We start from the raw sequence: 27,794 nt of genomic DNA, 5'->3' as shown, positions 1-27,794 counted from the left end.
ATTGACGCTTCTTTATTACAGCTCTGTTTGGAGCGATGAAATTGGTGCTCAGCTCTTTCGATCCATTTTGAGCGATTAATTTGGCGCTCTATTTTGAGCTGTGAAATCGACGCTCCTCTCTTTGCTAGTGATGCACCGATATATCGGCCTATTTTTCAAATATCGTTATCGGCGAATATCGGCTAGCGAATCCGATATTGACCGATACCGATATTAAACAAATATTTTCAGAAAAACATTTAACTCTCGATTAACTAATGATAATATTTTATTTGATTGGCCGCACCACGTACCCCAGACTTAAAAGTCGCTCGATGACTTAGGCCTAGGGTGGTGCCTTGGGTATTAGCCTAGCTGATTATTATTATTTATTATTATTTAAGTTAGATCAAACCTTTTTTTAGACAGGGGGTTACGAGTGTAAACAAATAAAAAACAACGATAGAAAATATGTATCAAGTAAAATGAAAAGAAACATATTCGGATATGCTCTTGCAAACTTTTTTTTCATGAAAAATTAAAATAAAATGTTATGACAGTGCACTGAACCGTCTTTTACAATGATTTTATCATACACACTACTGTTATGATAGATATCTTGGTTAATATCGGCCGATATTCACGCTGATATATCGGCTGTACCCATATCGGTGCATCCCTACCCTTTGCACTCTTCTCCGAACGGTAAATTTGGCGCTCCGCACATTTTCTTCCGTCGCTCTTTTAAAAAACGATATTTTAGCGCTCAATTTCGCTCAAAATGAGAAGAGGCCGCCCATCGTTCGTATAAACCGATTATCCGATATAATTTACATCCATATCATCCGATGGGACAAAACCATTTAGCATGATGACAAAATTTGGGCAAACCACCGTCCGAGGCAGCCTAACTGAAAAGCTCGGTTACGCTATCGAGTGAAGCGGCACCCCGGCACTCGCCTCTATTAAGCGTATCTGGTGACGCGTAACGAATCCACTCTACGGCATGACGTCACCGGGTAGCCCTATCACCTACTTAATTGCTATTTTGCTATATCGGGAGGACACCCTCGATTTCGGGCGGGGGGCTTGTTGGTGGCCGATTCAATCTGACCTTTGACAGCGGCCGTTTCCGGCGCTTTGGCGGGCGGCTCTCCACGCCAGAGTTGATTTGTTTCCAATCATGCAAAGTAGAAGCGGAGTTCAACAGCTTTGACATTAGATTAGAGAGGGAAGACTTTCGCAGTCAATTGCCGAAAGTGGATATAGCCCCCCGCTCTCCCACTTCGTTTTTACAGTTTTTGGTCGTTCGCGCCGCCAGAGGGAGTTCTCGGGAAATAGTGGCCGCTCTGGGGGGAGGGGTTTCGCGCTTTAAGTTAATTAATTTGTTTAGTCGGCGGCGGAAGATCGTGATACAACGAAAAGTTGTTGGCGAAATTAGCGTTTCGAGCGTTACCCTTTGGGACTCCGATAGAAGCTCTCTCGCGTGGCGTTCCACCTCACTGGATACTTTTCGTCAATTCCGGGATTAGGGTAGACCTTTGACTTTACTCTCAATTCTGTCCTTGGGAATAGGTGCATTTGGCGTAAGCAGATTTACGCTAAATCCTGAAATTGAATCATCTTTACTCTAAATCAAACTATTAATATTAAGAATAATGTATTATATTTAGGGAGGATGTCTATGTCAGACGATTTTTACGCTTGAAGAGTGAGCTCCTTCCCTTTAAAATTCAAATCAGCCCAGTTTTTTATTGGTTTCCTAAAACTGACTAAATTAACCCTAACCTTAATTTAACTAATCTTAACATAACTAAGCCCAACACAATCTAACCTTAACATAACTAAACCCAACCAAACCTTAAGAAAACTAAACCTAACCTTAACATAACTAAAACTTAACCCAACCTAACCTTAACATAACTAAACCGAACCAAACCTAACCTTAACATAACTAAACCTAACAAAAAAAACCAACCTTAACATAACTAAACTAAATCCAACCTAACCGTTGGCGGCTGTGTACGGGCCTGATCCAACCTAACCTTAAAGTAACTAAACCTAACCCATCCTAACCTTAATTTAACTAAACGCAACCTAACCAAACCTAAACTAGCCTAATTTTAACCTGACCAAACCTAAACTAGCCTAACTTAAGTCAACGTAACCTAAACTAACCTAATTTTAGGCTAACCAAACCTAAAATAGCCAAATTTTTACCTAACCCTACTTAAACTAGCCAATTTTTAACCTAACACTACCTAATCTAACCTAACGAAACCCAATCCAACCTAACCTAACGAAACCCAAACCAACCTAGCCTATTGCCATATTGGGGAAATTTAGGCACCACGGATATAAAGCCGGTGCCGTAATTCTTAGCCAATGAAATTGTAAAGCTTCGCAACGTGTTGCTAAAGATATCGTCGTGAACCTTTCGGTCCGTAAGACTCCGTTCGAATCCCGCGGGATCTCGCTCTCGCCTGGCCTATAAACAAAAGAACAAAATTGCTGGAATGAAATAAATAATTAGTTAAGAGAGAGAGAGAGTTTCCTCGTAAATAAAAGAGTCGGGATGGTTCGGAGACAATCCTAAGGAGAAAAGCAATTACCGCGATAACTAATAATTGATTAAAGAGGCACCGGCGCACGCGGGGATTCCTCGTGTGCTCGCCAACAATTAATGACTACTCCCCCGTCCGCGCGACTCCCAAATGAATACTATCGTATCTTCTCCCGTTACGTCGACGGGTGAAACAATGGGGGGGGGGCTTTCTCTCGAGAGTCGCTGCGCCATTGAAACGCGACCTTCCCTTTGATTAAGATCGGACGCGTGTGAATCTCCAGTTTGATTATTATTATTCGCTTATGCCACCGGGAAATTCGAAGAGCAGTTTTTCCTTAATTAAAACGAAATCGGATGCCGCGAGATCGAATAATTCTACTTTTCGCCCGTTCTTCTCCCCTTTCAAAAGATTCGTCGTCTCGCCATTTGATATTCTTCTTTTTCAAATTTAATTCGCCTTAATTTAATTATTGGGACGTTTTTTTTCCGTTGATTATTATCATATGTAACGTCATCGCGAGGGGCTGATCACTATCAGCGTAAGTGTATAATATTGTTACGTAAGTGTGACACTTTCTATTCTTCACACGCCAAAGTTTTACTGACGAGGAGACGACCCGAGGTGGTTCTCACCGATTTGGTTCAAAGTTGGGGGATTGTTAGACCTAGATGTAACATGAAACCCGTTAAAGGGAAAAGTTACGCTGGGCTTCCGTTTTGCCATGGCAACCAAAAATTTTTTGACAACATAAAATAAGAAAAAGTCTATGTAAAATAACATGCGAAAATGACAAAAACTTCAATTAATCAAAAAAGATTATTTAAAAAAATTTAAAAAAATAGTAAATTTAACATTTTTGGATTATTTTGGACAAATAATCATAAGTTATATTTATATCCACCATTTTCAAAATGGTGTCAGATTATTATTGGAAAAACTATAGGTCTAATTAACTCGCGCAGATAATGAAACGTAGAAAATTCCTGATTAATCGACGAATATTTACGGAACTTATCGCACGATGAGTTTTATTGATATCTATAGTATACGAATTCATTCGGGCAGATAATGTAACGTAGAAAATCTTAGGTTAATCGGATACAAATTACCTAACTTTTGCACTTATTATAGTGAGCCCCTCGCGTAATCGTAAATATGCCTTTGTATGACATTTCCATTGACAAAATTTCAATTAAAATTAAACTGATTTAAGGGGTTTTCCCCCGAGCTCTTCCATAAAAACTTGTTGAGGTTAACGGTAATAGTTATTGTAGGGAGCTGTTGCCTCGCGTGGTATGCAGGGCTGGCCACCACCAGGGGCGTAGGAACCGGGAGGGGCAGGGGGGGCAATGCCCCTCCCTAGAATTTTGCTAGGAGGGGCAACTAATGTTATTGCCCCCTCCAACCTTTTGGTCAATTGAAATCTTCAAAAGACTCAAATTCTCATTTTAAAAGTATATAAAGGTTATCGAACCTCAACTGTGTTTAAATTTCAGTCTTTTCCCGCCAATTTACAGTGTTAAACAGTACACATGCATTCGGAGAAGCTACACTCCATTGAAAATTCAAGACCATTCTCCAGACACCTGTTCGTTTCACTTTGCCCCCTCCAACTTCTAGGACGTTCCTACGCCCCTGGCCACCACCCTCCTACGCATTGTAACCTGACCACCTGAATTAATGGCTTCAAAAGTCGCTTGATGACTGTCTTAGGCCTTAGGTGGTGCCTTGGGTATTAGCCTAGCTGATTATTAATTAATTGAGTTAAACTATAGGTTGTAACAGTTCGAATTAACTACTCGTTAGCTAAAACTATCGCTACGCAACCTTTGGTTCGCCATTGGAACCTAGATAGGTAGCGGCTAAAGCAGACGCTATTAGTTTTTCCTTGGCATCGTTATTCGTAAATTTAAATGTATAAATAATGATACTTGCATTTTAATATAATTTTGGCATCGTTTGCTTTTATTTTTAGAAAAATCGTTCTTGTGACTTTTTTATTCGTCTGTAACAGATGCTAGATCATAATTAGAATAGATCGTAGGCGCTAACTCGGAAAAGCTAGCGCCGTTACTCCACCTAGACTCGTTTCGGTCGCGAATAAGGATAGTACTGGTCACAACCAAGGGAAGCCTAAGTTGACGGAAAAGGTCACCGAGGTCACGCTGAGGTATGACGTCAAAGTACCATCCTCGTCTGCTTTGGCGTCTAACTGCGCATGTGTTGATATCACGCGTGTTTCCAAAATCCGCTTCACTAACTTCCGTTTCCCTTTGATGACGCTTTTTTCGTCACCGAATTGGAAGTGACTTCATATCCCGTGAAAGAAAATGCTTTTATGGCATACTTACGAGTAGAAATTCACAACTTTTAGAGTATTCTATCTGAAACTTCAAAGTGGCGTAGTTTTTAAATACACTTTATTATTTTTTTATTAAATTGATGGGTTTGCCATAAACAATTTTGTTTTTAAATAAACAATTCGTTGATTTAAAGGGGAACGGCCAAGCTTTTCCAAATATGGCTTTATTTCCGTATCAAAAAATTAACAAGACGTTCAATATACTAACACGTACCTTTTTTGTCTTGAAAAAAAAACTTTTGGCCCAAAAAGTTGAAACGAAAAATAACGCCAAGTGTTTGGGTTTGAATTTTCGCCGCCATCTTAGGGGCTGCCGCCAGCGCCCCTAACCCCGTATGAGCGATTTGCGAACTATCCTAACTTTTAAAATCGCGCAATTTAGGCTTAAGTCTCTTATAACTGGAACGCGTCGCGCGTGCAAAATTTTTTTTTGCGTCTTTAGCAGCACGCGCTTTTACGTTGTTTTTATGTCTCACCGACTTCCCACCAGGTGTCGCGGCGGACGCGCGCTTTTCAATTTCCCGAAATTTCTCTATTTTATTAAAAATTAATCACTCAATATTTTTTGATGCGGTTTCCGCCATAAATTTTAGTTTTTAATGGGCTATAGGGCTATTTAAATGGTTAAAGCTTGACCGTTACCCTTTAAACAGTTTAAGTCAACCAAAATGCTCAACCAGGACCTATTTTGGTCGGCAACTCTGCCGTATTTGGGTAGTTTTAAAATTGAATACTACCCAAAATATTTCAGATTGGAAATCATTTTTGGCCATCAAAATTTTGCATTTTACCAATCATATCACAATTTTGTTTAGTTTTGATTAATTTTTGTTATTCCTTTTTATTTTATTGATCACTGTAACGTAAAATAAATTCACTAATACCATAAGTTTATTATTATATTGGCATCGTAAGTAAGTCGTTTGGCCTAATACACTCTCTTTTCTTCATATTCGTGATAACTTGTTTTTCAAGTCACATATTTTCCCCCCTAGAAGCTTATATTTTTAATGGAATGACTTCAGGTGAACGTCACTCCACACGTAGCTATTAATAATTATTCCGACTATCTGACACGCTTAAAGGCCGACTACATAAATCTGCGGTTTACTCTGTCTTTCACTGGAAGTAGGCTTACTGCAATACACGTCTGCCATGCAGCCAGCCTACTTCCAGTGAAAGACAGAGTAAACCGAAGATTTATGTAGTCGGCCTTTAAGGAATAGAATCATATAAGAACAATTTACTGAACTTTGGAAAAATGTCATGACAGACTTAAGCGAGTGACGGTGCAAAGAAAACCTTTTGTAGGCTTTTCCGTATTACACCAAAACGACGCCCGTAAAGTATCACCCCCTATTGTAGCTGCAGCGCGAAATATTTTAACTACCGGCGAAGAATATTAACAAAATATTTAATTTACAATATCTGTTGAAAAACGTAATGTAGGTGAGTACCTTTTCCCATTTTAACTTATTTTTACTCAATTGAAAAACTGTTTATTATAATATACGATTAAAATTTGAAGTTAAGCCTCGGTCATGCGACGGTGAACGTGTTAAATTTGAGAGACTAGTTCTTGAATAGCGACTATACAGGTACTACATTAGAGCCGTCACTTGCTTTAAAGAATAATACCACGCCCCCTATAGTCTTACGGTGATAATAATCGTAATCAGTGCCGTATTAACCATGGCAGGGCCCCTAGGCTTCTTTAGAGGTCGGGGATGGTTAACTTTTATTCAATAGATAAAGCTCTCAAAATTATTCGTAAAATGTTTTGATCAAGTAATTTATATTTCTGTATTATCCGATTAATTTTTTCGATAAATTTGTAAAATTAATCGGAAAAACGACGTTTTTTTCGATAAAAAGCTCAATTTACGAATAATACATGTTTTTTAATCATTTTCCGAAATATTAACCGGTAAATTTCTTTGTTTAAATTTTTTTCCCAAAAAAATCAATTTAATCATGGATAATGATTAACCGTTACCGACCTCTAGGCTTCTTTGGGCCCCTCGACATACACCTGCCCCTAGTGGAACATAAATACAAATAATTATCAGCTAGGCTAATACCCAAGGCACCACCCAAGAGACCCATAACAAAAGAGGGGCCGCAGACGAGGCTTAAGTGAGACCTCTGGACGGAACATCCTGTTTGTGACGTTTTGAACCACGTGACCACCATTGAAATATACAGGCGGAAGTAAGGAAACGGATGTTCCCTCCAAATGCTGAGTTGCCAGGTAAAAATTTTAATTTTCGGCCCCCAACTTTCATCATGGGTCTAGTCATCTAACGACTTTTATTCAGGTGGCCGGGTTAAATTGCGTAGGCCATCCAACTCTTGGTGGGCCCCTAGGCTTCAGCTTAGTCAGCCTAATTGGGGGCAATGCCCTTACCGGAAGGCTACAAATGCGGTTGCAAGAAAATTAAATTACTCAAAAAAAAAGAAAACAGTTTCGAAAGGGTCTCATGGGTAAAAAACTTTTTATTAAAACCAAAAAGCCGTGGCAAGCTTTCGACCGTCCTCGCGGTCTTCGTCAGGCACACTAATTACAAAATATACAGAAAACGTCCCGACAATACATATTTTTTACAACTGACACCAAAAATTATTTTTTAACATTCGTTAATATTCCCCATAGTTTCGCCTCACTGTTCCCCTCATCCATTAAATTACTCAGTCAATGCTCCCAGAGTTCCTATAATTTCTGTAAATTCCTATAATTTGAATATGCTCCTATAATTTCCTATTTTCTAAAAATTGATCCTATAAATTCCTATTTTTTCGAAATTTTCTAGTTTTTCTATAGCTATATCCAGAAATTCCTATAATTTTAAAAATAATGTATTAGAAAACAGCCTTAACGTTTGGGAAAAATTTGCCTTCTAAATAGAGCTTAGCTCTGGCTTAGGTCCGATGTTCCCGAAAACATCAACGGTTGGGCTCCCAGAGTTCCTATAAATTCCTATAATTTCAATATACTCCTATAAATTCCTATTTTTAGCTAAAATGTTACTATAAATTACTATTTTTTGGCTAAAAATGTTCCTATAAATTCCTATATTTTCTATGAAATTTCCTATAATTCCTATAATATTTTAAAAAATGGCTGGGAGCCCTGTACTCTAGTTAAGAGTATAAATTTAGAGGCAAGTCATTGAAAGTTGGATTTTAATGCTTTTAGTTTTACTAAATGGCGACCATTTCACACTTTTTGTTTGCCAACGGAATAAAATATTCGTCAATTTATAAACACTTTTTTAATATAAATTTAAAGTTCAACTCAGGAGCAATTGTCGTTTTTTATATAATTTACAGCTCCTACGACAATTTTTACCATCTGGTAAAACATTGGTTATTTAAAAATGGGCCTAAAATGGCGTTACGCCTGTGACAGGATCTTCTCCCTTGACAAATCGCTGTATTAGTTCCAAAATCAGGTATCTGAAATAATCAATTTTTGTTAAAAAAATCATTTAGTTTTAAAAATACTAAAAAAATCGATAACTTAGAAACTAAATAAGCACTATCATAGGTATATCAATTAGCAAACATTCTCACCGAACTGATTTTCAGAGTTATAGCCCAAACAAAGTTTAGTTGGTCACCCCCCCCCCCCTGGTGTCCAAATGCTCTTGTAAGTCCAAGTCCGAAAAAAGGTTGGCCCAGAAAATTTGCATTAAAACAATACACGTCATACTTATTATGATTACATTAGTTACGCTATTAATAAAAAACAACCCCATTAAAGGTCCCTTAATACACGTGACCGATATCACAAACCAAATCGTCTACGTTATTAAGCTACTTAATATTTTTACTATAAACGAAGCTTGAAATTCTCTAAATTTAAGTCGAGTTAGCTGGTTTTGGAATGAAGCTAGCGATTTTCGGGGAATTTGTTTCGCAAGACGTTGCGACAACCGGCGTCGGGAGGAAAATCCGCACGCGCCTAATTGAAACGATCCACGTGCTTGAGCACGAGCTGACTATAATTCGGGGGAGGAAATGTCCTATTAAGAGCGGGCCAGCTCTTTTCGCGTTCGGGCCGAAGGCTCATGTAATACGATTAACAAACGTATTATTAAAGGCCCCCGCCCTCGCGGACCGCATTCTCCAATGAGTATATTATTAAGAGTGGCGCCCCCTATCGCCGAGAGAAGGATTTTTCATCAGATCCTTTTTAAAATAGCCGACCTCCGCATCAACGGGGATCATCCGGGATGCTGATTTTTAGGAGAGGGAGGGGGAAAAATTCTCCCCGGATGGATCGTATTTCCGGCCGTAGTTCCTGACCTAACAAGTATCGAGGGCTCATTAAATATATGCTGAAGTCGGGAGTAAAATGAGACGGGATTCACTAGACCCTTACTTCTAATTCTTCCCCTCCAAATACCCCTAAATATGTTTTCCGCTGGGATTTCCAAAAAAAATGTGGTTTTTTTAAACCATTTGTGTTTTAAACTGTTTAAGTCAACCAAAATAATCAACCAGGGAGGCTTTTCGTTAAAAATAAAAAATGTCAAAAAAATCATAATCAGCCAAAAATGACAATGCGCGTGAGCAGAACACGTTGCTATCGAAATGTCAATTCGCTAGGAGTAGAGTAGTATTGGTCAAATTCCAAATCGTGGCGGTCTGTTATGCCGACGTAAGTGATTTGCCTTTTCCACCAAAAATAAACAGTTATTTGTCCTCCGCGTAATAATTTAGTTTATGATTTGACTAAAATACCGGATATAGCGTAACATACTGCCATTACTTAAAATTGAAGTTACACAATCGATAGGTTGATACAAGGGGTGCTCACGCTTGAATTCAATTCAATTCAATTCAATTCAATTTCCATTTATTAGTTTCTTTAAATAGATCATACAAAAAGGGAAATGGTAATTTTTTTGCCTTCATGTTTCATGTTTCAAGGGTCTGTCACCGACGTCGCGAATTTAAAGAAGTGGTTTTATGTCCTCGGACTATATTTGCTCTTAATTTTGCCGTACCCAAGCAATGTATTTTTGATATACATACTAATAATAATACTTTCATCTCGTATCTGACTAAGTTTTCATGAAGGTAGGAAATGCGGATTTGAGGAAATCCCGATTTTGTTCTCAGCGGGGAGCTTTTTAAGAAACTCGTATTTGGACGTTTTCATGGAAGTCCACTCTTTACTTTCAAACGGGTTTCACACCCCAGAAACCTCTACACTTGGAATGTTCAATGTTCTAACCACTCTCTCGACTTCCTTCGGATAAGGGCAGCTGGCCGGTCGTTTAATTTTGCAGTAGCGCGTGATTACTGTAAACTCCAAGCAAATCGATCCCCGTTTAATGCTAAAAACTGCTTTAGCTTTATTAATTTCCCAATTTATTAGCTTAGGAAAATTAATACGTCAACGAACACAAACTCAATCCTAAGAAGGAGAAGCATTCTTTCGTTGGCCATTACTAAAATTAAGCTATATTCAGAATTAGGTTCCACTAAGCACTAACTTCTTCAAACGAGCCCAATCCTACTTTCGAGTTGCTCACCCCCTCCCCAAACGCTGTGTTTAAATATTAACAAGTTGATTGAAAGGCACCCATTTTGCACCATCAGTAAACCATTACGCACCCATGGTGTTCAGTAAGAAATTGCAATTTCAAAGGGGGGGGGGCAACTTTATCCGAGCCCCCCCCCCCCACTTCCACTTTTCTCTAAAACTTGTTAACCAATCAAACGCACCGTTATGCACCACAGTTGAATTAAAAAGTGGGGGCTAGGTTAACCCCAGCGCCCCCCTTCACCATTGGCATCGTAAATGGTGCCATTCAAACGCACCCATTACGCACCATTATGCACCACAGTCGAATCGTTACGCACCATACTAGTTAAGGAAATAACTCAATTTTTACATTTTGATCTATCCTAAATTTTAGAAAACAGACGGTGAAAGGGGGGGGGGCTGGGGTTAACCTAGCCCCCCTAATTAATATTTGATGTAAGGGTGCCTAATGATTCGACTGTGGTGCATAATGGTGCGTTATGGGTGCGTTTGATTGGTTAACAAGTTGTAGGATAAAGTTGGCCCCCCTTTGAGATTGCAATTTCTTACTGACCACCATGGGGGGTGCGTAATGGTTTACGGATGGTGCAAAATGGTGTATAATGGGTGCCTTTCAATCAACTTGTTAATTTTTGAACACAGCGTTTGGGGGGGGGGGCAAGTTAACTGAGCCCTTTCGAGTTCTTATCTGTAGTTTACGTCACTGCGAATTTACCAGGTTAAGGCCCCTTTTCCGCGGCTTATTTTAAATAAAAATTAAAGATGTAAACATTGAAATGTTCGCGTACGATTACAAAAACCTATTCGCAAAATTTACTAATTTAATCACGTCAACAATTAAATGTATTGTTTATATCTTTATATTTCTGCTTACATTTATTTTTTAATTTAAAAAGTGTCGTTAAAACCTAGGTTAAAACATGTGAAACCACAACCTTTTAGTAGTGCTCGGAATTATTAATTCATTATCATAAATTGCGATATTTTTTTCCTCATCGTATTGAAGAAATAAACTTGTTATGTAACCAACGATTTCGTTAATCTACTACTCATTCTACTTATTCAAATAAATAATTGTTTTTATTAAGTTTTAGGTGTATTTCAGAAAATACGTGTTTTCTCAAATACGAGCGTTTTCATTCAGCGTAGCACGGATTTAGGAAATCCGTATTTCCTACCTCCATGAAAACATAGTCTCTTATTGGAAGGCTTTAAAAAGGGCTGCGCGAGCACCCCTATATTAGTATTATTTATTAATCAAAAACAAAATAATAAAAAAATCATTTTAATTCAACGTAAAATCAATTTAAAAAACAAATTTGATGATGAAATTTTTAAAATTTTAAATATTATATCATTATAAGCAGAAGTGTATAATATTTACCGTTCGAGATAAGTATAAAGCTAAACCCTAAACAAATTTGAAGAAATTTAAAAACTTACAAATAGCTCGTACTAATATAAGTTTCGAGTAAAAAACTAAATTAAACTAAAAAAAACTATGAACTATTCGCGTGTATTACTCAACTTAACGATCAAATTTGTCAACTCTACCTATATATATTATATATTTCTGATAATATCGAAAATAATATACACAAATATAAACACATACTATCTACTTCTGGTAATATTAATCCCAAAAAAACTAATTAGACTCAAGATGATAAGCCTATCTATAAAAAAAACATAATTAGGTACGAGACCCTTATATTAGAATAAAATAAAAACAATGTGGAATTGTTATTATAGATGGCGCGACGATATTACCGATAAATACCTTAATAAACATTATCAGTAAACGAGCCTAGATAGAACTAATTTGAGAAAGTGCTTCTTGCATACGCGTTACTCTCGGAGTCCCGAAAAATAGGTTCGGCTAATACGCCAAAGGAATCAGCCGCTAGTTAATTCCCCCGCCGATAGGAGGCGCACCCTATCGCGTCATCCGCTAACACGCGCCACACGACTACGTATATCTTATATAGGTATAATTTTATCAGAAATACAATCTAGTCGATAGAATCTATTCCGTCGCCGCACCTGTTAGGGAGCTAGTCGACACCTGTACTCTAATTACCGTTACATCCGAGGCCTCGCCGTGTATATAATCTTGCCTCGTTACACTCAGGCGATCACGCGTGGGGCTGCCTCCCCCTCCGCTGACGGACCCGAACCGTCTCCCTTCGCCGCGACCCCTGGTGTTGACTTTCGGCGGCTAACGGTATAGATTCCATTAAGAATATTAAATCGGACCCCTTTTTTTGGATATTTCTTGTTGACGTCGTTACGCCCTTTATGAAGAACCGTAAACAACGAAATCGTGTTGCCTGGTAACACCGCGCCTCCGCCTTTGATGAGAAGTAGGAATTTAGTCGTCTGGCAGCCTGGCATTTTGGTGAAACTCGGACGCGTAATAAGGGTGTGTACGCCGGATTTGGATCGTTTCAACGTAAAACGGTAGCGTTAATAAAGGCGAAACACCTCCCTTATTTATATCAATTATATCCTCTTTAGTTTGGTATTTGTTTATCAGTAAACGCTTTAGTTGATTCCGGTTTACGGCTAATATAAAGAATTAATATATTCCGGATTGGCCGAGAATGGGGTACGGCTTTATATAGATTGTGGAAAATGGCGATTAGGACGATGGGAAGCTTTTAACGGACACGCTCGTAGCTCACTCTAGGATGCCAGTTTTATTTTAATACACTCCTTGGAAAGTACTCGGATAAACGAGAGAAAAAAAGTTTGCCAAAAATTAATTTGTTTAAAAGCATTTGTTTATGTCGGAGGTTTCGCCTAAGGATGGTAGGTTAGTGGGTCGCCTTAGTGAGAGTAGAGGAGACGGTGCAGTCTGTAAGTACCGTGTGGGTGAAGGGAACCAAGTAGGGTAGCGGCCATTGTCCCTTTTCGCACCGAGGCGGATCGTAGGAACAGACAAAAGCTAATATGAGTCAAAAAGCTGTTGTATTTATTAAGGGTGGAGATTCTTTTAAGGGAAGGGGGTAGGGTGGCTGCCCTTAATTAGCTACAATTTATAATGGGGACCAGATAAATGGATTTCATTAAATAAACCATTCGTTATGATTGGCTGATTTCATTTATCGATCTTTCGTAACATTTCGTGACAATTAAAAATACATTTATTTATGGATCTTTCGTATTTCACTTAAATTTAATTTAATTTAAAGTATAATCATAATAATAATAAAATGTTGTAGAACAGGCGTTCGAAAGTTTCAAATTGAACAGAACGCAATTTTGAAGTTCGATATGACCATTTTGAAGGTTATTTTTTAGTGTTGATGGAAGTCGGAAAATGACAGAGGCCTTTTTCCGGAAAATTTTCCCTATTTTTCCGAAAAAAAATAAAAAAAGTTTTAATTCCATGATTAGTCTAATATATTGTTTGCAAATTTAAATAAAGCCGCATTTTCGCCTAAGTTTTTCGAATCTAAAAGTAAAACTAAACCTATAGACTAGCTTTAAACTGATTAACAATGTAACACTATTAATGTTTTGTAGTATGTTTACTGTTATTAGACATTTTACATTATCGTTAAAAATGTTAAAAACCCTTAAAAAGTAATTTATGTTACAATTTTTTATTTTTCCGATCTGTGGAAAATTTACCGCAATTCGGAAAATTTTCCACAAATTTTTCCGCTTTTTTTTTCCCGGAAAATTAGCAACTCTATTATTATAATTAATAAATTATTAGATTTATTATAATATTACATTACATTTTAGAAGTAAAATTTTTTTAACTCCTGCTACACAGAAGATTTAACAACACTGCCTTCGCGTAAAGGCAAATAGAGTAGTGCCTAAGGGTCACACATGAATCTGGAAATCAGCAACGCCACTGACTATAGTGGGGTGGCGGAGTGGTTAGCACTTTCGCCTCTTAGCCAGAGGAGCCGGGTTCGATCCCAATTTGTGGCACTGGGTAAAAACTCGGAACAACTCCTTCCGCGTTGAGTTTGCAAGTTCTCTCCCCACTGGTTTAAGGGGTTTCCCCTTCCATAAAAACTTGTCGAGGTTAATGGTAATAGTTAGTGTAGGGAGCTGTTGGCTCGATCTCGTGGCATGCAGGGCTTGCCACCACCCTCCTACGCATTGTAACCCGGCCACCTGAATTAATTTCTTCAAAAGTCGCTTGATGACTTAGGCCTAAGGTGGTGCCTTTATTATTTTATATTATTATTAATTGGGTCGCTTTGCCTAGGGCTTACACGGCGGTGTTAAGACTGACATAATGTGTGCATAGCGTTCAAGAAGCTTATAAATTATTAACAGTAACTTTGACTGCTCGTAGCACAAGTTTTAAATTAACAGATTTAAAACCAAATCATCGATTTAAATCACAATGTATTTTAATGACGGAATAAAAAATGGCAAAAAATAGGTTCTTAAGAAATTCAAATACTGAGCAAACTAAAATATTAAATAGTAATTAATTTAATTAAAATTTAATTTAATTCAAGATAAATGTAAATTATCCGCTAATTATACAGGAAAAGAACCATTAATTGTATTCAGTAAAATCAAAAAAATCCGATTCAAAAGTAAAATAAATAAATCCGATTTAAATAAAAAAAATCGATTGCTTTGATTTTTATTAAAAAAAATAAAGTGCCAACCTTGGTTACAATTGTTATTTTGTCTAATAACACCCATATTTTTTTCAAATGTATCAAAATCGGAGTAATTCAATTTTTAACCATCTGCAATTGGTTCGCAGTAATCTGAATAAACAAATAAAAATTAAAATGCATCCATTTTCTTTAACTGTATTTCTCACATTTCTTTTCTCCAGATAACAGATCAGAAATTAAATTAAAACATTTATCTAAAGGTTTTTATTATTTACTAATAAGCCAACATAATATTATTAAAAATCTGTATAATTAACGTATTTTTAACTTAAAAAGCAGATCAGATAACAAACTCAGATAAAGCTAAGATTAAGTAGGGTGAACGTTATTTGTATGAAAAGCGTATAGCAGATATTCCTTAACAGATAGAAACGAGAACCAAATAATAAAAATATTTTGCGCTCAAGTTATAAACTAGCGTGTCAATAGGGCTTGAAAAACTCTCTACAATAAAATAGAATTTATTTTGAATCCCCCCCCCCCCCATTTTCCATTCTATAAGTTTATCGAGCTGATATTTTGCGTCGCTTATATGGATCGTCGCAGAGTTTTTTTGGTAAAATAAGCCGTTACGCGTTGAGGACTCCGGATTCACCGGGATATGATCCGCTCCTGACTGTCGGAAACGCGCCGTCGTCATGGTAACGATCCCCGTGGCTCATCGGCCTCCCCGCGGACAGGTAGCGGCCTCGCCAAATACTAGCGTCACTTTCTCCCTCCGACCAACCTCTTGCAGCCGCGCGCTGGTCTCTCCGAAATAGTTGATTCCTCGTACGCCCAGGGTACGTAAGGGTCTTCCCCGTTCGCTGGTAACCGTTCCTAATTAGAATTACTGCGACGAAGCGCAGAAACTACCTTATATGCCCCATTCTTTTGTTCAGCCAAACATTTTTGACTATTTTTCAGTTTAAAAAAAAAGTTTTACTCTCGATTTGAATAACTTCGCTTGTCCTGATTAGGATGAGGAAAATTTCAAATTGATTTTTTGCGTGGTGCTTCTAAATACTAAAAATTTAATCATTTTAAGTCTTTCTTAAGATTATGCTGTTTGAAATTTTATGGACGGGTGTGTAACGTCTAACCATTATCCCTCCTAAATTGTTTTGTTTTGGTCTCGCTTGGCATTCTTGACATTCTAAGGGGTTGTTTGCGAGCGACGTAACGCAAAAATCATAACAAAGAAATACTCAAACCCCTCAATTATATTAACCTTTAAATTATTATATTTCTTTCAGCATTAAGCCTATTTATTTATTATTATCTCTAGAAAAGAATGCGTACCATTATCAAGAATGTATTGGTTATATTTCGGTTAAACCCCCTCAATTATAATAACCCTTAAATTATTAAATTTATTTCAGTACTAAGCCTATTTATTTATTATTATATCTAAAATAAATGCGTACAGTTATCGAGAATGTATTTGTTTATATTTAGGGAAAATGGCTATGTTGGCACGATCCGAGGGCATCATGGCTTATTTTACCCCCTCGCACAAGAGGGTGGAGAGCTAGCAGCTAAAACTCGTCTCAACATAATAATTATCTCTATGTATAAACAAATACTATAAATTGCTGTCATAACTGTCAAAGTTTTGTAAATACACTAGCGCCATTTCTGGATTTGATTGCTAAAAGACAGTTTCTAGAATACCGCTAATTCATAGTTCAACCTAGAAGAAATAAACGCAGCGCCCCACACAAGGAGAACGCAACTCGTAAAAGTCGTGCATTTTCTTGCGTACATTTTTCATTGGTTAGACGCTTTAGCGCCTGCTGCCGTCGGAAGGGGAAAATTCGGAAATTGTCTTCCCCCTTTCCGTAAAACGTTCAGCGTAAAGGCTCGTCCAATGAAATTTGTACATACTACTGCGTTAGAGTGTTTAAAGGCTAGCCGCGTTCTCCTTGTGTTTGTTGCTCACAGGTTCAACAACGAATTGGTATTTGTTTGCGATCAACAACGAATAGTTATTTTTATAAAGTAACGTGGCCTTATTGTTTAAATGTTTCTCTTACGTCACAGTCTCTAACTTTTACGAGTCTAGCCCGCGTGCAAATCGCTCGTGCGAAGAATATACTAAAAAAGCTGTGTCTTGTGACGTAACATTTTAACAAGTTGAACCACTTTTATTTTATAAAATCAACTATTGAATTTGTTGGCGAACTTTGCTAATTAATAGTTCAGCAACGAATCTAGGGACGACGCCACCAGTGCCATATTAAATTGTTTTTTCGCCGTACTAATTTTGGTGTAATTATTTATCTTCCTCGTCATTAGGTGTGGTTCCAGAATCGTCGCGCGAAATGGCGCAAGACGGAGAAATGTTGGGGCAAGAGCACCATCATGGCCGAGTACGGGCTGTACGGCGCCATGGTGCGGCACTCGCTGCCGCTGCCCGAGAGCATCCTGAAGAGCGCCAAGGAAGGCGACGTGTCCTCGTGCGCCCCCTGGCTACTGGGTGAGAAGCTCCGCGAACCCCCTTCTTGTTCTTCTTCTCCTTCTAGCCTTGTTAAGACGGGCCCCGCATTCCACCAACACCTCCAACACCACCGCCACCAACACCACCCTCTGAACTCGACATCCGCAGGGCGACACAAAAGTGAGAGCAGTCACTGGCCCACGATGGTACCCAGGGTCTGCCAAAATATTACACATCTCGTACAGTTCCCCCTCGCTGACGTCTCCTCTTAACGTCTGTAATTAATATCTTAACTATTTCATTGACGCGTAAAGTGTTTCATTTTCTTAAACCCTCGCGCGATACGAGATCTATATGGACTTTTGTCTCACCCTGTATACTCAGGCCTATTTTCTTTACTTATATACGCGAATAGACCGATTTGCTGATATTGCTTTGCGGGGAAACAAACGTATATGGAGCGGCCATTAGAGGTTCAATTTTAATGTTTTTTATTTATTGTAGATGGCGCTATTTTAACAGTTTTAGCGGGGAATTTATTACCAAGAATGTATTGATTTAAAATGTCGGGAATGACTATATTGGGACGATTGCACGAAATCTCCCTTGGCACGAGAGGGGAGGGGGAGGAAAAACGTCACTAGTGTGCGCTTCAATCGCGTCAGAAGACTGCAGTTTTACTGAACCAATGAGATACCTAGCTGATTTGATTATTTTTAGGGGGGAGGAGCTTACTGATAGAGCGTCAAGGGGATTTATACCGACGCTAAAAAACATCTCAGCGTATTATAAATTGCAGGTATTAAAGGCCAAAAATCTAGTACATTTGGCGGAAAGTTCCTAGCACGAATTTCCGGTAAATTTCGAATTTGGCCTGTTTACGATTGAATTTCTAAGTTATATAAATTTGAAAAATAACGTCTATCGCGTTATTTTTCAAAGTTATAATTAATTAATTAACATAGATCAGATTTAATAACAGTTGATAATTAATTAATTAAAACAGATGAGATTTAATAACAGTTGTCATAATTTATTCTTAGTACTACAAGTTAGGCATACCTAAAACAAATTCCGTTGGCGAGTCCAGGGTAAGTATAGAACGAGTGATGCCGAGATTACCACGTTGACGTACATGAACGCGCGTTTGATGATCGTTTGGGAGCATAATACTAAAAATACGCTTTAATGAAGCTTAGAAATAATAATCTAAATTAAATATTTATTGATCACTTGGAAATTTACGCAATCGACATTTCTAAAATGGATTAATATAACACGCGTGGAAACTTTTAGGAATTCAAAAGAATATAGGCGAAAATTCGAAATTCCCGCTGCCGATTTACCGGAAATTCGTGCTAGTATCTTTCCGCCAAATGTACAAGATTTTTTGCCTTTCTTAAACTGCAACTGAGTGTAGTCATTATCCCGAAGCAAAATAAATATATTCTTGTAAACACTTACGTCCCATTTTTCTGGAATTTCATATTTATGTCACCAGGTTTAAGGAGTGATTGGCGCTAGTTACTTTAAAAATGAGTCGTAACACGTGTTAGCAGACGATGTTTCGATTTCGTGTCTACTCCCTTTAACCGATTCGTTTTGTAAAAACTATAACAAAAGTAAAATTCGACATAAAATTCATTTTCATATATAATTGAAAATTACGTTTCTGATTGCTGGTGCCATCTGGAAATACTTCGAGTATTTAAAAATTTGCCTCCAATGGCGGTACCCCTATAAAAGGATCTTCTCCCTTGAACTTTTGATATTATCAGTAGTATCTTAATAAATGAAGTTCCCAACTCTCCTTATATACTGCTGATTATATAATGTAACCAATGCATACGAAAAACATTGTTTACAATTCTTCAGTACACGCACGATATATTTTGGACACATTGATCCTATTCACATTTTGATATAAATTTGTAAATCTCGAAATCAAATTTTGAAATGAACTTGGAAATCTCGAAATCGCATTTTAAAATTAACTTGGAAATCTCGAAATCGCATTTTGAAATGAACTTGGAAATCTCGAAATCGCATTTTGAAATGAACTTGGAAATCTCGAAATCGCATTTTGAAATGAACTTGGAAATCTCGAAATCGCATTTTGAAATGAACTTGGAAATCTCGAAATCACATTTTGAATTGAAATTGCAAATCTTGAAATCGCATTTTGAAATTAACTTAAAAATCTCGAAATCTAAACGAATTTCGGTTCTAAAATTTCGAAATTATCTTAAAATTAGGATGAAATTATACTTGAAAACCTGAAAATCGGAATTCAATTGGAATTTTTAAATAACTCGCATAGGTACAAGTTTCACTTTTATCATGAGCTAAATGGATAAGGTTTCCAAACGATTCTCAAATAAACAGTTGCGTTATCTGACCTGAAAAAAATTATTACGATGAAATCAGGTACCAGATTATCCGCATTTACGTCAAGATAACTGAATCTGATTAGATTAATAACAGCAGATCAGTTCAGATCGGTTACTTGGGATATTGAATCAAGATTACTGAAGGAAGATTATATTTAAATTAGATAACTGTTCAGATAACTGGATCTGATCAGATTAATAACAGCAGATCACTTCAGATCGGTTACTTGGGATATTGAATCAAGAGTACTGAAGGAAGTTTATATTTAAATTAGATAACTGTTCAGATAACTGAATCTGACCAGATTAATAATAGCAGATCAGTTCAGATCGGTTACAATTGGAGATCAGATTGCTTAATCTAGGAGAATATAAACCTGATCTGACTGAATTATTATTTTCAGAAATCTGATAATTACGACCTAAATAACCTGATCAGGTGACCGTATTAACTTTTCGATTGAGCCCTACGGCTTTGAAAAGAATCCCAAAAAGAATTTGCTTAAGAACTCGGTATCGAGGTTTTTATTGACTTATCGATCCGTACCTTTCTCCGCTAATAATCCCTCGACCCCTCCGTGAAAAATATTTTCCTCCTCTCCCCTATCTTTTTATTTTTTTTTTGGGTGCGCTGGGCGCTTTGAGAAATAAACTTCGTCCCTATTTGGAGGTTATTAGAGAGGCAATTTCCAGTAATCGACTTAGAGCCCGAATTAGGTTTCTGAATTTTTTCCCATTTCCCCCCCCCCCCAATCCAAGGCCCACATCCACACACACACACACAGAGAGAGAGAAACTTCGAATCAATCCAAGTCAATTTGCGCAACCGGAAATAAAGTAGCTACCCCCTACTGGCCACCCCCTTCTTCAAAGTAGCTTGCTTCCGCTCTCTTACGTCATACAATTTGAGGGGGTTTTCGGGGTCACCCCCGACTGGCTTAGGTTATATCAGAAGTAACGTCATAAGTATAGCACGACTCAAATTGATCTAAATTAGCAAATTTTGCGATTTTAAAATAATTTTTTGTCAAAATTCCGGTATCATAAGTAACATATTAAGAGTAAGTTTGACAGGACTTAGGTTAGTTATATCGTAAGTAATGTAATACAAGTTAGTATAACTTTTTTGTCAACATTTCTGGTATCATAAGTAACATAGTAGAGGTAAGTTTGACAGGACTTAGGTTGGTTATATCGTAAGTAATGTAATAAAAGTTAGTATAACTTTTTTGTCAAAATTCTGGTATCATAAGTAACATAGTAAAGTAAGTTTGATAGAGCTTAGGTTGGCTATATCGGAAGTAATATAATAAAAGTTAGTATGACTGATTTTTTTAATGATATTATGCTTCGCCTATGATGTTATTTATAAATCTGAGACCTAAACAGGTTTTAGCTCGTATTTATCGTCATCACACAAAGAGAGGAAAGTGAGACTCGTTTCCTCTTCCGATGACGCAATCACTCCACGACAGACTATTATTAACCGAATTCTTTCAGTGTCATACTTATAACTATTATGTTACTTCTGGTTATACGGAAGAGAGCTACTCTCATAAAAATGGCTCAAAAACATTATATTTGTCAACTTTGAGGTCTATCAAAAGTAATGTTTAAATTAAATTAAATTACTATTTTTCTTTTAATAAAATTTGGTCCAATAATTGTTGTTATTTCTTAAAATGCCCTTATAAGTGAATCAATCAAAAAGCATTAAATTGGCGCCATCTAGTATAAAAAAAGCGTTAAAATTGTTGGTTTCCCTGAAGCATCAAATAAACTATAACGGGTATCAAGAATATCTTTATTTATCTTTACGAAGAATGACTACATTGAGACCGATTTTACCCCTGGCGCTTGAAGGGGGGAAGGAAAAACGGTACCGGCGCGTGCTTCAAATTTAGAAAGGCTTAGACAACCCATTTACAAAACGTTTCCTTTAAATGGAATATAACCTCAACGCGGAAAAAGGTTTTATTCCATTTAAAGTAAGTGTCGGCTCGACGTGTACTAGCTCGTTTTTCAATAGATGTCGCTAGCGTCGACATAAAAATAAGATTCTTAAGCTACATTTTGAAGCAAAAGTCGGTACATAAAAATGATAAAAGTACCCCTGACGTTGACTGGCTCGTTTGTAAATTTGACAATAACTAAAATTATAGTAATTTTTAGCAATATATTTTGTATGTGATATATAATTTACGTTAAAGTCCACTAAGTAGAGTATAAGTTGTTTAATTATAATACTCTACAATGTTTCTCTGGCGACGTTATCGTTTTGTTATTTTGAATTTTAGCTTCCTGTGCTATTTATAGATGGCACCACGCTCTCCACTAAAGTCGCTTTTTCGAAGAATCGGCTATATTCATTGCCATCTCTAATAACAATGGCCTTATCATAATACAGGTGGTAATGATAGAACCGACAGTTGGTTTAAAAGGGAGTAGAAACTAAATAAAAAAATCGTGCGCTAACACCGACTTTTACTGGTTTTGAACGTAACTAGCGCCAATCAGCCTTTGTTTACGAGCCTGAGTATCCCTAACAATAACGCTTCCCGACTAATAACGAATACAACCCTCTTTAAACAGGCGTGATATTAACCCTTTGTTTTGGGTCTCTCTTTCGCGCTCGCAGGCATGCACCGGAAGAGTATCGAAGCGGCCGAGAAGCTGAAGGACTCGGACACGGAGGAAGTGCCCGAAGACGGCACGAGCCGAGACGGCACCCAACACGAGCCGCAGCGGCACCACGCCGCGCACCTCCTCAACCAGCAACTGCAACAACAACAGCCGCAACACGCGCACAGCCAACACCCGCACCTGTCCTCCCACGGAGGGCACTTACAACACCACCTTCTGCCGTTGCACCAAGCGGGAGGGGGTCCTCTTCTCAGCCCCTCCTCGCTGCGCAACCCGCCGCCGGGCCTGGTGCCTTTGCCCGCCGGTGCCGGAAGGGTTTCGCCCCCGGAACATTCGAGGAGGGACTCGGTCTCGGAGAGCCCGTCTCCGCCGCCGTCGTCAGCCGCGCCCGAGCCGCCTTCTTCCCGCAAATCGCTGAAGGAAGAGTTGCGCTCGACGAGCATCGCCTCTCTGCGAGCCAAGGCTCAAGAACACAGTGCCAAAGTGCTAAGCGAAGTTACCGCCAAATCGGGGAGTCGCTTGCCCGACGGAAGGGCCTCGTCTCCCGCGGCTCAGGCGACGCCGACGCCGTCTCCGTCGCCCGCCGTTCCCGCCACTTCTTCCGCCGCGCCGACGCCCCGGAGTACGCAAAGAGTCAACCTGCACTCCATTAGCTCTCTATTCTAATTTACAATCGTTATTTATTTTTATTCCGTTCCGAAGCTCCTATTTTTAGGACGACAAATAATTTTACCGTGTTTAATTCATTGATTTCATCAGAATTAAATTAGTTAAGTATATAATTTAACTTTTTACGGGAGGCGTATTCGTCTTAACGGTATTTGCTTGAAACGTGTACCTTCGCCGGTTCCCGCTGATTTTTTATATCGCGTTTTCGAAGAACAAATATTGCGAGGCGAAAAACTTCATCAAATGACTTACTAAAACTTTTACATCGGGAAAAATTGTTTATAAATAAGATAATGTCTTTAGTTTTATTTTTTAACTGAATTTTTTCGTCGTAAGGAGGAGTAATATTTTGGCCGTGATGGGGTATACTCCTCCGCGACCTGACGGGAAATTGGTGATCAATAAAAATTGCGAAAGGTACATGTTTCAATTTTTATGTCTTAGATGAATACTTCTCCCGTTATTTATTATAAACTTTTGACAATGAACTGAATTTATATTCACAAGGAAGTTGGCGACTTTGAGAATTTTAAATTAAACCTTTACACTTTCAATGAAAGCCTATTAACGTTAGCTTCATTTCGTGAGATTTAATTTCTTATTAAATTAAAGACATTTAATTGGTACTTACGTAGTGAAATATCGTCATAATTAATTCAATTTCGAATTAGAAAATTACTCTGGTTTACAAAAAACAGTGACCTTTTTTGTTTAAAAAATTTAAATAATATTTATTTTAGTGAATTTTCCAAATCTTTCCGGCTTTCATGTATTCTTGTAAACTGATTTAAAATTGTATATTTATATTACGAGAAAGTATGTATTTATACTTAGAGAAAATGCCGATGTTGAGGCGATTCGTGGACTATTTTTCCCCCCTGCCACTAGAGGGGGAAAGGAACGTAAGTTTTAGGGAACCAATGAGATACCGAGTAGATTTGATGGGCACTTAAAGGGCGGAGAATAGTGACAGACCACGAGGAGAAAACCGTCTCAAGATAGTCATTCCCTCTAAGTATGAATAAATACATCCTTGTCTATTCTTGGATTTAATTTAAGACGATTTTAATATTAGCCTATTTTTTAAAAAAATAATAATTACGCTACAAATAACGTTCCTCGATTTTACATCCAAATCGGAGGCGATTTTTTCTGATGGTTCTACTATGACATCCGGGTCGAAGATTTAATAATAAATAATAAGAATTTAAAACCTATCTTTCGTATTATATTCACGTAACAAAAATTATAATAATAAATCTGGATGACAAAAATGAGCGTTCCTCGAGTAATATCCAAAGTGACGCCGAAAACAACAAAGATAATTGTTTTTAGATGTAATTTGTATATAATATAAATGATAATTAAAAATAATAATAATAAAAATACCAAGAAAATGTAATTCGTAGTACTTCAACGTGGATATAAATTATTATTATATATAGTAACAATTTATGGTATTTCAATAAATATAAGTATTAATACTGAATACTAGTGTTCATTCTTTTAGTTTTTAAAGAGTGTTTTTTGACTATTTAAATTTAATAGTTAGCTACTTATAACGTATTAAACATCATTAACTAGTGATTCAGGTTACAACTAGATATTACTGGCATCTAGTAGCAGCAAACACAAGGAGAACGCAGCTAGCCTTTAAACACGCTAACGCAGCGTTGTGTACATTGTACAAATTTCATTGGAAGAGCCTTTACCACCTTTACACAGAACATCTAACGGGCGGGGGGAAGGCAATTTCCGTATTTTCCCCTTCCGGCGGCAGCAGGCGCTAAAGCGTCTAGCCAATGAAAAATGCACATAAGAAAATGCACTACTTTTGACGGATTGCGTTATCCTTGTGTGGGGTGCTGTGTTTGTTGCTCCTAGCTAGCATTTAGGCTGTAAATCAGGTAATTTAAACCCGAAACTAATCTGAATTTATCATAAACCGATAGATATATTGTGAGAGGATTTCAGATACATCTCAGTTATCGATTTTACACAAATTAAATTATTTTCGAAATTTTGATTTCTGTTTATTTTGAGTATTTCTAGAAGATTTTATAGGTATATTCAAAAAAATCTACAATTATTTTCCGTAAGTGTGTCAGTTAGTCGAAACAATTGCTGATCGTCATGTGTGGAGTGACGTAGAATTAGCGTCATACCCAAAAAGATAAGCGCCTCTAGTGAGGAAAATACGCAACCTTTAAAACAAACCCTGATTAGCTTAATTCTAGGAAATACATTAATATTTTAACACAGGGTAATATAGGAAACTGTCACACTTATGCGAAAATTTTTTATACACTTATGGTAATACACCTAAGGTTTTAAGGATGTGCCAATCGAAAAGTAAGCTTCCAGAATTCAAGACCGTCCATGCTGTAACAACCAGAAAACTGTATGTATCCTTGGGAGCGGACACACTTATGATAAACATTATTATAAAATTATTGGGGACTGTTTAATCTTTACATACAAAAATTATTGTAACTGTAAGCCCTTTTTTTAACAGTACCATTTTTCATTTTTAAAAATACCGTTCTAATCTGAATATACATATCTTAATTTCCTGAAATCGTAATATCCTAATTTCCTGAAATCGTAATATCCTGATTTCCTGAAATCGTAATATCCTAATTTCCCGAAATCGTAATATCCTAATTTCCTGAAATCGCAAAATCCTAATTTCCTGAAAACGAAATACCCTAATTTCCCGAAATCGTAATATCCCAATTTCCCGAAATCGTAATATCCTAATTTCCTGAAATCGTAATATCCTAATTTCCTGAAATCGTAATATCATAATTTCCTGAAATCGTAATATCCTAATTTTCCGAAATCATAATATCCTAATTTTCCGAAATCGTAATATCCTAATTTTCCGAAATCGTAATATCCTAATTTTCTGAAATCGTAATATCCTAATTTCCTGAAATCGTAATATCCTAATTTCCTGAAATCGTAATATCCCAATTTTCTGAAATCGTAATATCCCAATTTCCTGAAATCGTAATATCCCAATTTTCTGAAATCGTAATATCCTAATTTCCTGAAATCATAATATCCCAATTTCCTGAAATCGTAATATCCCAATTTCCTGAAATCGTAATATCCCAATTTCCCGAAATCGTAATATCCTAATTTCCTGAAATCGTAATATCCCAATTTCCTCAAATCGTAATATCCCAATTTCCTGAAATCGTAATATCCCAATTTCCTGAAATCGTAATATCCTAATTTCCTGAAATCGTAATATCCCAATTTCCTGAAATCGTAATATCCTAATTTTCTGAAATCGTAATATCCTAATTTTCCGAAATCGTAATATCCTAATTTTCTGAAATCGTAATATCCTAATTTCCTGAAATCGTAATATCCCAATTTCCTCAAATCGTAATATCCTAATTTCCTGAAATCGTAATATCCTAATTTTCTGAAATCGTAATATCCTAATTTTCCGAAATCGTAATATCCTAATTTCCTGAAATCGTAATATCCCAATTTCCTGAAATCGTAATATCCTAATTTTCTGAAATCGTAATATCCTAATTTTCCGAAATCGTAATATCCTAATTTTCTGAAATCGTAATATCCTAATTTCCTGAAATCGTAATATCCCAATTTCCTCAAATCGTAATATCCTAATTTCCTGAAATCGTAATATCCTAATTTTCTGAAATCGTAATATCCTAATTTTCCGAAATCGTAATATCCTAATTTTCTGAAATCGTAATATCCTAATTTCCTGAAATCGTAATATCCCAATTTCCTCAAATCGTAATATCCTAATTTCCTGAAATCGTAATATCCTAATTTTCTGAAATCGTAATATCCTAATTTTCCGAAATCGTAATATCCTAATTTCCTGAAATCGTAATATCCCAATTTCCTGAAATCGTAATATCCTAATTTTCTGAAATCGTAATATCCTAATTTTCCGAAATCGTAATATCCTAATTTTCTGAAATCGTAATATCCTAATTTCCTGAAATCGTAATATCCCAATTTCCTCAAATCGTAATATCCTAATTTCCTGAAATCGTAATATCCTAATTTTCTGAAATCGTAATATCCTAATTTTCCGAAATCGTAATATCCTAATTTTCTGAAATCGTAATATCCTAATTTCCTGAAATCGTAATATCCCAATTTCCTCAAATCGTAATATCCTAATTTCCTGAAATCGTAATATCCTAATTTCGTAATATCAAAAAGTCCTAATATCATAATGTCCTAATATCCTTAGTGCCTCACTGAAAAAACTGTTTTGGCAAAACCCCGTTTTTTGAACTGTATATAATAAAGTTACTTGTGTTTGATACTTTGCCGAGGTGAGCTCCCAATAGAGGCTCGTGCCTTTTGACACCTTATTTGAAGACACTCCGTCCCTTTCAGGAGGACGCTAGATCCGAATGTTTCCGTGGGCTCTGGTCCGTCCCCGAAGATTTCCCCGAAATCGCTTAGCCCGGTAATGGCGCGTGGCTTCTATCCACTTATGACGCCGGATGGAAAAACGGAGAGGACGCGTTAGGTAACAGCGCCCT

At 37.1% G+C, this 27,794-nt stretch overlaps 1 protein-coding gene across 1 annotated transcript in view; it reads left to right on the top strand.

The window, feature by feature from the left end:
• LOC149948919 (uncharacterized) overlaps window positions 1-23,244 on the top strand; it is an 84,277-nt gene extending 61,033 nt beyond the window's left edge. The window contains exons 5-6 of the mRNA XM_090171187.1: window positions 17,404-17,584; window positions 22,574-23,244. Coding sequence (XP_090027313.1) covers window positions 17,404-17,584; window positions 22,574-23,244 — 852 coding nt within the window. The remainder of the gene's footprint in view (window positions 1-17,403; window positions 17,585-22,573) is intronic.
• Window positions 23,245-27,794: the final 4,550 nt, after the last annotated feature.

Source organism: Leiobunum rupestre, chromosome 4, assembly GCF_980474605.1.
Source record: "Leiobunum rupestre chromosome 4, qqLeiRupe1.1.hap1, whole genome shotgun sequence".
NCBI lineage: Eukaryota > Metazoa > Arthropoda > Arachnida > Opiliones > Sclerosomatidae > Leiobunum > Leiobunum rupestre.
Note: the sequence above shows the minus strand (reverse complement) of the source record. Positions and strands in the feature narration are given on the sequence as shown.